This window comes from Saccopteryx bilineata, chromosome 5 (genome assembly GCF_036850765.1).
Source record: "Saccopteryx bilineata isolate mSacBil1 chromosome 5, mSacBil1_pri_phased_curated, whole genome shotgun sequence".
In the NCBI taxonomy this organism is placed as follows: domain Eukaryota; kingdom Metazoa; phylum Chordata; class Mammalia; order Chiroptera; family Emballonuridae; genus Saccopteryx; species Saccopteryx bilineata.
Genome location: NC_089494.1, coordinates 105,526,607 through 105,539,287, shown reverse-complemented (window position 1 = coordinate 105,539,287; position 12,681 = coordinate 105,526,607). Strand labels below are relative to the sequence as shown.

The 12,681-nt window shown below is 40.0% G+C and overlaps 1 protein-coding gene across 8 annotated transcripts in view; it reads right to left on the bottom strand.

Moving 5' to 3' along the window:
• MAP3K19 (mitogen-activated protein kinase kinase kinase 19) overlaps nucleotides 1-12,681 on the bottom strand; it is a 63,486-nt gene that overhangs the window by 29,945 nt on the left and 20,860 nt on the right. For 4 of the 8 annotated variants that reach the window (XM_066279056.1, XM_066279055.1, XM_066279063.1 and 1 more), the window contains 4 exons: nucleotides 8,752-8,940; nucleotides 6,072-6,229; nucleotides 3,714-3,829; nucleotides 435-547 (listed from right to left, as the gene is read on the bottom strand). In XM_066279056.1, coding sequence (XP_066135153.1) covers nucleotides 435-547; nucleotides 3,714-3,829; nucleotides 6,072-6,229; nucleotides 8,752-8,940 — 576 coding nt within the window. Of the gene's footprint in view, nucleotides 1-434; nucleotides 548-3,713; nucleotides 3,830-6,071; nucleotides 6,246-8,751; nucleotides 8,941-12,681 lie in introns of all 8 variants that reach the window. The other 4 variants (XM_066279058.1, XM_066279061.1, XM_066279059.1 and 1 more) reach the window with 3 other exon arrangements.

Below are 12,681 nucleotides of genomic sequence, written 5' to 3'. Positions count from 1 at the left end.
AGTCACTCTTTATAGGCAGAGGGTGACAACTAGGGACAAGAGAAGCATCTCCTTTGTGGTCCCTGCGATGGGTTTGATATAATCAGATTTGTGATCTTCTCCTTTTCCACATTAACGTCCAAAAAGACAAACCACATCTTATTACTAAGGTGTGCAATAAGGTATTGCTTATTGGATGCAAACAATACTTTATGGCATTAGTTACTGTACACACACACACACACATAATGCATGAAACTGAGAGGAGATCAGCTTTACTGCTCTGAAATTAGTTGAACACTGTCTTATTTCTTGTGTTTTATATATCTTTATGATTGCATTAAAATTAATTGTAGCATGCAATTATTATAAAGTGTTTGAGCAACACAAATGAAGCAGTAGATGGAGCAAGTTATCATTTGTGTTGGTTTGTTTCCCTAAAGAGAGCGTCTTACCTCACTGCTGCTGATGCTCTGCGAGGAGATGTTTGGGGTTTTAGTGACTATCAGGTCAGCTGGAGAAGAGTTTGCACCAGGACAAATGTCAAACAATGATTCAGCATATCTTTCTGCCAAAAGAAACATAATAAATTAAATTAAAAATAAAAAATATATTTTAAAGCCTGACCTGTGGTGGTGCAGAGGATAAAGCGTTGACCTGGAATGCTGAGGTCGCCGGTTCAAAACTGGGCTTGCCTGGGCAAGGCACATATGGGAGTTGATGCTTCCAGCTCCTCCCCCCTTTCTTTCTCTCTCTCTCTCTCTCTCTCTCTCTTTCTTCTAAAATGAATAAATAATAAAAATAAAAATAAATATATATATATTTAAAAAATATTAATGTGTTTTGGTAAGACTCATCTCCAGCAATTTCACAAGAAGATTTAACTCTTGTATCTAAAATGTGTTCCATTTTAAAAATAAATAAAATAAAATTATTTCCATTTTGTCAAAGATTTTTCTGAAGTTATGAGCTTCAGGAAATAATTTTCACAGGAATAGAGGAAAGGATAACAAGAGTCCACAGAATGAATAATTTTTTTTATTTTTTATTTTATTTATTTATTTTTTTTCTGAAGCTGGAAACGGGGAGAGACAGTCAGACAGACTCCCACATGCACCCGACCGGGATCCACCCGGCACGCCCACCAGGGGCAACGCTCTGCCCCTCCTGGGCGTCGCTCTTTTGCAACCAGAGCCACTCTAGCGCCTGGGGCAGAGGCCAAGGAGCCATCCCCAGCACCCGGGCCATCTTTGCTCCAATGGAGCCCTGGCTGCTGGAGGGGAAGAGAGAGACAGAGAGGAAGGGGGGGTGGAGAAGCAAATGGGCGCTTCTCCTATGTGCCCTGGCCGGGAATCGAACCTGGGTCCCCCGCATGCCAGGCCGACGCTCTACCGCTGAGACAACTGGCCAGGGCCGAATAATTTTTTTTTTAAATTAAGCAAAGTTGCTAAGTGAAATCACTAACAATGGGCTGTAAATTACAAACCACATTAACTCAACAAGGTTTGATACCAAACAGTAAGCTCCTAGTTAGTTCTTTTTTTTCTCTTTTTTTTTGTATTTTTCTGAAGTTGGAAACGGGGAGGCAGTCAGACAGACTCCTGCATGCGCCCGACCGGGATCCACCCGGCATGCCCACCAGGGGGCGATGCTCTGCCCATCTGGGGTGTTGCTCTGTTGCAATCAGAGCCATTCTAGCACCTGAGGCAGAGGCATGGAGCCATCCTCAGCACCCAGGCCAACTTTGCTCCAATGGAGCCTTGGCTGCGGGACGGGAAGAGAGAGATAGAGAGGAAGGAGAGGGGGAGGGGTGTAGAAGCAGATGGGCGCTTCTCCTGTGTGCCCTGGCTGGGAATCGAACCCGGGACTCCTGCACGCCAGGCCAACACTCTACCATTGAGCCAACCGGCCAGGGCCACTCCTAGTTAGTTCTTAAGGGACATTATCCTCATATTCATCCCCCTTTGGCTAGCCTGATTTCTTCAAATAAGCCTGGCCTCTTTGCTGAAAACTTCCTCTTCCAATGATTCTTACACTTATCTTGTAACTGAAACAAAATTGAACAAGTGATCAATCCACACTCAGGACCTCCACTTCTTCATCAGATGTCTCTTCTTTACTCCATCCTGCCATTGAAACATCTTGCTTCCTTACCATATCTGCTTTGTAACCACTTTTCTAATTTTGTCGTTTCCATTTATTCCAACTCTTTCCCCATTCTCCTCCTCCCTCTCACCCCCCTGAGACCCTGTGTGCACACCACTTTCTAACTGGGTGTGCAAGTCCGTGACTCAGTGCCCAGCAATTTTTTTCCCCATCATCAATCCATCAAGGATCTTGTCCGCTCTCGGTCCTCACAATCTCCTCTGTGCAGGAACTCCCAGACTAATGTATTAACCTATCCTTTCCTGGATGTCCTGTCCTACAGAAAATTGCTACTTGAAAGTGCCAAGTTTCCATCAATACAATATTCTAGAATGCATTACCTTCAATATCCTTACTAAACCAGCGTTCTTCTAGTTTGTTAATTGTATTCCCATCTCCACAAGTCCCAGGGAAGAAACTTCAGAATCATGTTTGATTCAACTGTCAACTTTTGTCTATCAACTTTACATGACTAAGTTCTACGAATTCCTCTTTCACAGTATCCATCACACTCACCACATCCAGCACCTCTCAGACCCACTACCGTCTTGTCCAATGACTCTGCCTGGTTCTTATGACCACACATGGTCACTTCTATACTTTCGTAATAGAGCTCCCTGCATGAGTTTCTTTCTTTGAATCCATCTTACACAATAAGAACAGGATAATTTTCGTAAAACATGGCTTTCATTATTCTCTGATTCAAAATTCCTTAATGATTCTATTTTATTGGGAAAAAATTATATCCTCAGCTTTACATTTAATGGGTCCTTAATGGACTCAGTTTCTAGTCTCCTGTTTGGCCCTGGGATAACCAGTGCTCCCTTACAGCATGGTGCCTTTACTCCACAAAGTCATATCCCACTATTTTCAAAGGATCAGATTGTCTCACCTCTTCTACAAAACCTTCTTAGGTACACCCTTGTTTCCTGCCCAGAAACTTCAAACAGAAAGCCAATTAAACAATAAAATCAAACAGGTTTCACAAAGTCATATGCTGTTCAGTAGCATTTTTTTCATTCTGCCTTTTCTTGTGGTTGTTACTATGTCTTTGCTCAGACTATCTTTTCCTGCCTATGTCAAATCTTCTCTTTTTCTTCCTACCATATCTTACCCAGCATTCGAGAACCACCTTATAAGTCTCTCTTCCTCCTTTTAAGTTCACAATAGTTCTTTCTCCTCTGACTTATGTGATATGTCCCTGACCATACTTAACACTTTAAAAGTTTAGACCATGTTAGCCTGACCTGTGGTGGCGCAGTGGATAAAGCGTTGACCTGGAAATGCTGAGGTCGCCGGTTCGAAACCCTGGGCTTGCCTGGTCAAGGCACATATGGGAGTTGATGCTTCCAGCTCCTCCCCCCCCCTTCTCTCTCTCTGTCTCTCCCTCTCCTCTCTAAAATGAATAAATTAAAAAATTTTTAAAAAGTTTGGGCCATGTCTTAGACTCCTTTGCATTCCTCAGAGTGTTTCAGTCACTGCTCACTGAATAATTGTTAATAGTTCCATCAAATACATACAGGAAAGGCAAGATTTCTACTAGAGCACTTATAGTTGGGAGGTTTTGAAAGTGGAATAGAAATATTTACCTGGTTTTGCCATAGAATTCATTAAAATGTTCAATAACTGCTGTTTCTTAAAGCTCTCTATTTGTGACACATAATGTATTGCTGATTTTCCACTAAAATCACAGAGTTTAGGATCTCTAGGAGGAATAGAATCAACATAAAATTAATACTTAAATCTGTTGAAAAATAAAATAAATATGGAAGAAAAAGCATTGATTATCAAGTAAATAAAATTAAACTTATGTAGTGTGGGGATAACAATAAAGACTTCAAAATGTATGAGATAGTGACAATTTTTCTAAAAACATTTTAATATTTGCAAAAAAGTTTTTGGACAAAAATGTTTATAAATCTTTAGTAATGTATAAATAAAGTAAAGATAAAAACATCTTGTTAAACCATCTTATCATTCCAAACAGTTGATTTGATTCTCTCCTTTCCAAAGTTTTAGTTGACTGCTTACTTTCTTGATATACCTTTTCTCTAATGCTAATACCTAATTTTTTTATTATTCAAAATAGTAGAATGACATAGAACCTCTCTTTAAAATTAAGCTGATATACTTATTTCATAGGCTCTTGATTGAGTAGAATTGTTTTGTCATATAATCCCTCTCTGCATGATATTTTCATTTCTCTTTGTTTTACCCTGTGTTTAAGTCCTACTGGTTGATCTTAGGGCTTCTTGAAACAGCACTAATATCTCTAATATCTTCTCTATGCTGCACTGAATCCTAGACATCAGCTCACAGAAATCCAGAGGGTAAATAATGAGAACTCTCTGAACAGGTTATGGTAAGGGAAACAATGATAAGACTTCACTAGTAATGTTCTGGAACAAAGAGAGAGGTGAGCATGGTCGCCAAGCTAATACCTTTGAATTTGAATTTATTATTATAGGACTACCTAACGTAACAATATTCTGTAACAGTCTTTTCTCCACCAAAGTTCATTTTTTTTGTGTGTGTGTATTTTTCCGAAGCTGGAAACGGGGAGAGACAGTCAGACAGACTCCCGCATGCGCCCGACCGGGATCCACCCAGCACGCCCACCAGGGGGCGTCGCTCTGTTGCGACCAGAGCCACTCTAGCGCCTGGGGCAGAGGCCAAGGAGCCATCCCCAGCGCCCAGGCCATCTTTGCTCCAATGGAGCCTCGCTGCGGGAGGGGAAGAGAGGCAGAGAGGAAGGAGAGGAGGAGGGGTGGAGAAGCAGATGGGCGCTTCTCCTGTGTGCCCTGGCCGGGAATCGAAGCCGGGACCTCTTGCACACCAGGCCGGCGATCTACCACTGAGCAAACCGGCCAGGGCCTTATTATTTTTTAAAAAAGCATAAGATCAAGGATCAGGAGACTGCCACTACCTTGATATGTGGCCTTAAGCAAGTCGCTGAACTTGTTGGGACTCAGTTTGTTCATCTGCCTTGACAGTGCTTCTCCCTGCGGCACCCTTTCGTCTCCTGTATTCTGGACCTCACCCCAAAACCATTGAGCACCATCTCTGGGGTGGTATCTAGTCTCCTCAGCTATTTCTCAAGACTAAATTCTGAGCTACCTTCAAACTCCCATCTTCAAATTCTTATATTAACTGATACTTTTACAGTAGCTCACATTCTAGATTATACTTTTCTTTTTGAAGCTCCATTCTTCTTTTTCATTTTCTTCCAAGACAAAATCCATGTGTAAGAGCTTGGGCCATTTTTTCTTATTTGATGACAAGATATCTAGGTAACAAACAGCACTAGAAAGCTGCAGTTCTAACATGAGAGACTACTTGTTAACCTTCTGATTTAAAAAAAATTATTTTTATTCACCTCCTCCTAAAGAACATGTTGGTATAACTTAACCTGTGGTGACGCAGTGGGTGGAGCGTCAACCTGGAGTGCTGGGGTTGCTGGCTGGACTGAAACCCGGGCTTGCTTGGTCAGGGCACACACAAGAAGCAACTATGAGCTGATGCTTCCTGCTCCTCTCCTGTTTCTCTCTCTCTCTCCTCTCTCTAAAATCAATAAATAAAATCTTAAAATAAAAGCATGTTGGTATATAGTAATTTTTAAATAACTGGAAATCACTACTATAAATTGCTTTTGATAATGAACAATGCTTTCCAAGATAATTAATAACCTTAAGGGTAGGGAGCTACACATTAATAAATTATCTGACATTCCCAGCAACTGCCAAAAGATTATTTAAACAAATAAAACAAAGGATCAATGTAATTAGAATACTAGATAGCACCGTCTGCACATCGCTTTGCAACTGTGAAGTCCCTTCTATGAACATGCATGTGCACTTAGTATGCATAATTTAAAAGGTCTAAATAACTTCTGTAAGTAAGAATGGCTGTATGCCCTTCCCCTGGTGTAACCAACCACCCATACTCACGCGCGGAGTCTGAGGAGCGCAGACAGCGCCTCCGCAGGTCTGGAGACAGCTGGCATGTCCTCGAGCCTCTCGAACAGGTCCGCGTCTCTCACGGCCAGCATCAGCGGCGTCAAGCCGTGCTGGTTTTGGAAATTTATGTCCAGGAACTCTTCAGATGCCTTTAAAAACATGAAGCTGTGTTTTTCTTATATTTTTCTGAATGTCTATACTAATCTGCATTTCCATTGCCTGGCCAAATACTTATTTTAACTTCAATACATTCCTTCTCATTATGTATATTGCAAGAGGTGTGATGAACTGAACAAGAACATAGGCCTGAGAGGCAGGCAGGCCTGGGTTTGAATTTTAGCTTTTTAAGTGGGGTACTTAACCTCTCTGATAGGGTTATTTCAAGGATACTCTCTTAAAAGGTAATTAAATCACCCTGATAAAATAAGGAACACCACCAGTTAAACAACAAATAATTTTCCTTTGGGATATAACTATACTAAAAAAAATTTATATTTATCTAAAATTAAAATTTAACTGAGTGTCTTCTATTTTTATTTGCAAAATCTGGCAACTCTAAGCACTGACCCTCAGAGTTGTCATCTACAAAGGTAGGAAAAACAGACCTAGTCAGGTAGGTCAATGGTTAGAGCACCATCCCAGCATGCAAAGGTTGTGAGTTCAATCCCCAGTCAGGGCACATACAGAAACAGATCAATGTTTCTCTCTCTCCCTTCCCCTCTTTCTCAAATCAATCAGTAAATTTATGTTTAAAAAGTAGGAATAACAGTGTTTTCCCTGCAGGGTTGTTTTGATGATTAGGGAGCAGACTGCTTAACACATGCTCAGTAAACATTTGTAGAATAAATGAGGATTTACATAAGGCCACTCATTTAACTGTATTTATATGATCAAATGGTGAATGTGTACATGCTATTTGTTGTTTTAATGTTTTAAATTAATTAAGTTTTAAATGTGGATAATTCAAAACTGAAAAGCTACTGGAAGGCCAATTAATCCAAATTGTTTATTTCATAGACCAAAATAAGTCACTAAGTTTCATCTCTATTTCACGTTATGCCATGTTAATACAGTCAGTGTCTCTACCTCAGTTTCTCCAGGGACAAACTAGACGTAATGACATTACCTCAGAGGGCTGCGGTGGGAATTAATTAGTTAACATTTCTTTTCAGTCTCTGAAAAGAAACCACCTCTTATATCAATGTTTATTATTAGTTAGAACCAACATGAAAGTTTTTGAGCTGAGACTAGTCTTACAAAAGCACATTAATTCAGCATCTGTTGATTGTTTTGGGTCCAGTTATTGACACAAGTTTCTTAAAAATCAGCTGCCAAGCCTGAACTGTGGTGGCACAGTGGATAAAGCGTCAACCTGGAAATGCTGGGGTTGCCGGTTCGAAGCCCTGGGCTTGCCTGGTCAAGGCACATATGGGAGTTGATGCTTCCTGCTCCTCCCCCCTTCTCTCTCTCTCTCTCTCTCTCTCTCTCTCTTTCTCCTCTCTATAATGAATAAATAAAATCTTAAAAAAAAAATCGGCTGCCAATCTTTAGGGGTCAATGTGGTCACAGAAACAAACATTGGATTATAAGTGTTGCAAATACCATTTAAATAAAAGTTATTGGTTTAATTTTTTTAAAAAAAGATTTTTATCCATTGATTTTAGAGAGAAGAAAGAGGGAGAGAGAAAGTGGGTAGAGGAGTTGAAAGCATCAACAGGTAGTAGTTGCTTCTCATCTGTATCTTGAACCAGAAAGTAGGGATTCGAACTGGTGACCTCAGTGTTCCAGGTGGACACTGGGCCACACAGGTTGATAAATTTACTGTCTTTCAAAAAAATTCTAAGCCAGAATTTATGACATATGACAATTTTAGACTATCATTTACTACAACAAAAAATGTGGAGTCCTTTGGATTTGGTTGTATATTTTTAGCATTCGAGGTGACTAGAACATCATTTACTTTTTCTTTATCTATTTGTATCTCTACAAATAGGGAATGGAAGAAATTGCTTTTCTTTCCGTTAGAATGTCATGTGATCTGACAATCTCTCTGAAAGTAAATGCCAAGAGTAGACAGTGGCCACCAATAATTAATATCCTTGGTTAGGCATATGGTTTTTGCAAGTTACTTTAGAGAAGAGTATCTATGGGGTATAAAGTCTAAACAAGAATATCAATACTCCAAGAAGACAGCATTTTAAAAAATGTATCCTCTTAACTTCTTTAGTTACAACTAAGTATTTTGCAAAGTATAGGCTCTCTGATTATTTTTTCAGGATAAAGATAATAACTGCAACTGGTCCAGAGGGGTCTATACAGCAATTGTACAAATGGCAGTGATGTTGAGGGACTGCCTCTTAGCAAGTTGACAGTGTTCTTCAGGGGAATTCTGGGGACACATCATTTCCCAGAGATGCTGCATGGCTTCTTCTAGTATTCAGCTAGAGAAAGATGGAAACAGGCTGCTGCTTTGTCCTTCTATTATCTTGTTTTTTGCCCCAGTGTCCTGTTTGATCCTGTTTCTTTCTCATATTTATTACCTGAAACTTCCTGGGACTGAATTTGAAAATAACTTATTTTTCTTTAAAAGGAGTCATATGTAGTCTGTGTCTTTCTTACCACCCACCCATCCACCTACCCAAAGGCAGAAGCAAACAGCAATTTGACTGACCAACAATTGTTGAAGTTGTTCAAGATCACCTTGCCATGAACTTTGTAGAAGTTGCATTTGGGGAGGCCGGATTCCATTGATGGCCAAGAGTTGTCTTTGAACATCACAATTAGCCACATGGACTGCAGTTTGATTGTTGTAATTGCAAAGGGTGATATCTGCTCCCTTCTCCAGAAGAAACCCAACAACCTGCAACACCACAACATTTTTATTTAGCATTTCTTAGTACCAATAGTGTCTTCAGTGTTGAGTAGAAAATTTTACGTAGATGTGGCTTTGATTCATAATATCGGAAAGGAGAATAAGAGGCACATAAAAACGAAGAATTGTTTTGAAAATAAGTGATTGCTATTTGCCTTTTTTAAATTTGGAAAACAAAAATCTCCATGGTGAGTATGGTTTGAGGCTACTATAGTTTAAAAACATTTTTTAATTGGTTTTAGAGAAAGAGAGAGAGAGAAACACTGATTTGTTGTTCCGTTTATTTATGCATGCATTGGTGGTTGTTTGTTTTATGTGCCCTGATCCTGGGAATCAAACATACAACTTTGATGCTCAGGTCAATGCTCTAACCAACCGAGCTACCTGGCCAGGGGAGGATCCTACAGTTTTTTTAAACTAGAGGTCTATGAGTATTATATATTAAACCCACTTAAACCATTCAAGTTCATTTAGTATCATCTATAGTTCAGGATATCAAACCTAAAATTTCAGGCTTATAGATGATTATTGAATATTTTAAGTATTTCTAGGAAAAAAATAAACTATATTCAAAAGGTGAAATAATGGTTTATTCAACAAATATGGATTGAGTGATGAGTATGTACAATGTGTCCGTAAAGTCATGGTGCACTTTTGACCGGTCACAGGAAAGCAACAAAAGACGATAGAAATGTGAAATCTGCACCAAATAAAAGGAAAACTCTCCCAGTTTCATACCTACTCAGTGCAGTTCGATGTGGGCTCACGCACAGATTTTTTAGGGCTCCTTAGGTAGCTATCCCGTATAGCCTCTACAGACTCGTCACTGACTTATGGCCTACCAGAACGGGGTTTCTCTACCAAACTGCCGGTTTCCTTCAACTGCTTATCCCACCAAGTAATGTTATTCCTATGTGGTGGTGCTTCGTTATAAATGTGCCGATATTCACGTTGCACTTTGGTCACGGATTCGCATTTAGCGAGCCACAGAACACACTGAACTTTCCTCTGTACCGTCCACATCTCGACTGGCATGGCCGTGGGCTGCTCCTCTGTATAAACGGTGTTACACCATCATCTGCACATGCGCACATGCTGCCACATCATCCTACAGAAACTGGGAGGGTTTTCCTTTTATTTGGTGCAGATTTCACATTTCTATCGTCTTTTGTTGCTTTCCTGTGACCGGTCAAAAGTGCGCCATGACTTTATGGACACACTGTATATCAACAACTGTTCTTAGAGTTGAGGCCCCAACAATGAAGAAAACAGATGACCACCTTTTCAAAAGAGGATTGACCTTATTGGTTACTTCAAACCACTCAGCGATTTTTAATTCAATTAAGTGACTTTTATTTCCTTATTTATTGTGTTTTTCCTTCATTACAGTTCAAGTTCATAAGGGCAAGAGACCTTATCACATGAATAAATATTTTATGAATGAGTGAATGATTTAAGATAAATAAATGGTGATGCTGTTTATTAAAATAAGGAACACTGATGCTGGTGTTCCTCAGGAGGATTAGTTTGGGGGAGAAAAATGACGATAATTGAACATACTATGTTTGAGATGTGTTACGTATAAGTGGAGATATGCAGTTGGAAGCCAACATATTATCCATACAGTAATTCAGGGGAGAGATGTGGGATGAGTTACAGAATTGGGAGCCATCCCCACATTACTGAGGAATACCAACACTTAATGGATGGGAAGAAAGACTCAATAAATGCAGCTGGGAAGATGTTGCTAGGGAGACAGGAGAAAATACTAGAAGAAAGCTGATGGAAGAAAGTATTTCAAGAAAATTTGATGTCCAATACTACTAGGAGCTGAAATAACCAGGAACATTGTAGGTCATGTTGGCAGAGCAGTTTCATAGAGTGGTAGGAAAAGATGCCAGACTGAAATGGTTGGAAGAAGTGAGGAAGTGGAGGCAGTGAGACTTGACTGCCTCCACTTCTTTAGAAAGGAGTGAAACAGTGAACATTCTTTAGAAAGGCTGTTGAAAGACAATTTCTCCAGAAACTCCAGAAGCTTGGTTTCTGAAGGTCTTGTGAGCAGAGGTGCTGACTGCCTTTGTTCTAGACTATGTTTTTAAAGATGGTTGTATAGTGAACAACCTTGGACAATAAGATAGTGTCTCTCTTTGGAGCACTGAGAAGACCTACTTACTGGCTATTATCAAAGACTCAGTTTCCTAAGTTCAGGGTTCCTCTCTTATAATCCAACCCATTGTGTGTATAGCTATCACCTCTTCATATTGCCCTGTGGAAATTGTCTTTGCAGCCAAGGTGAAGTCTGCAGTGGCTAATGCATGCTACTATACATGGATTGGTGCATCAGACCAAATTGGATGATCACTAAAGAAATTTACGGAGATAGTCATCTCGTTTTCTAGGACAGAACTCTATGGTTTATGGGATTTGTTCAGCTGGAGGGGATCCAGGACCCAGGATGGCATGGATGGGGCTAACTTGCAGTATGGACTCATTCTGTTGCTTGAATTCCTAGATAGTAGCTTTAATTGAATGTTATATGAGACAAATTGATGGATTTGATACCAGCACTTGTTGGTCAGATTAGTCAGAATGATCAACAGAGTGGTGTACTCATGGGAAAATTTACCAGAAACCAAGACAGTGTAGAAGTGAGGGGTAGATATTTTTAGGAGGCAAGTCTCCCTTAGTCTCTTATATTTCTACAAGTATAATGAACAGAAGCACTGACTGCTTTTGTCTCAGACTCTCTTATCAAGCTTATTTGTGTGGTGTTTGCGTAGTTTGTATAGTGAATAGCCTTAGAGAGAATATCTCCTTCTGGAGCAAAGAGTAATTTTGATAATGTCTATTATAGATTTGAGAAACATCAATCATTAGTTTTTCATTGCGACACCTTAGTTGTTCATTGATTGCTTTCTCATATGTGCCTTGACCTTGGGGCTACAGCAGACCAAGTAACCCCTTGCTCGAGCCAGCGACCATGGGTCCAAGCTGGTGAGCTTTGCTCAAACCAGATGAGCCCGCGCTCAAGCTGGCGACCTCAGGGTCTCAAACCTGGGTCCTCCGCGTCCCAGTCCGACGCTCTATCCACTGCGCCACCACCTGGTCAGGCGATAATGTCTATTATAAAAGGTTTTGCTTCCACAAATTCAGGATTCCTCTCCTACAATCCAATTCACTGTATGAGCAGGGGTCATCTGGTCTCCTTCCTAGCATCCTATTAGAATTAGGAAACCGAGGTAAAAATGATAATATTCTGGCAAATGCTATTGTTCCCCACCTTGTTTTTGTTTCTTATGCCAGGAACCCAAGAAATTGTGTCTGGCTAAGTAGAGTAAAATCTCAGATTTTTCATAGTTCTAGACAGAGGCCTGCAGGTGTAGAGGTCTGAAAGAAGAGTGGAAATAGTTGGAGGAGGATGTAGTGAAGGCACTTGTTTATTTGTCCCAAATATGTTATCAGAAGGGAGATATCAAAGTATGTTAAATGCTAATATAAAATAGAATCACTGTTTGCAATAACACGACTATGAAAACCATCCATCTACTAAAGTAAGATAGGTATGTTGTGGCATAAATGGAATACTAAATAGTAGCAAACAAACAAAACCCACAGCTACATGTGTTGAAGTGGGTGGATCTCATAATAAACAGAAGCAGCAAATTACAGAGAAACACATACAGTACAAGTTTGTATTATAAAGTCCAAAAACAGGAAAAGTAAGCAATG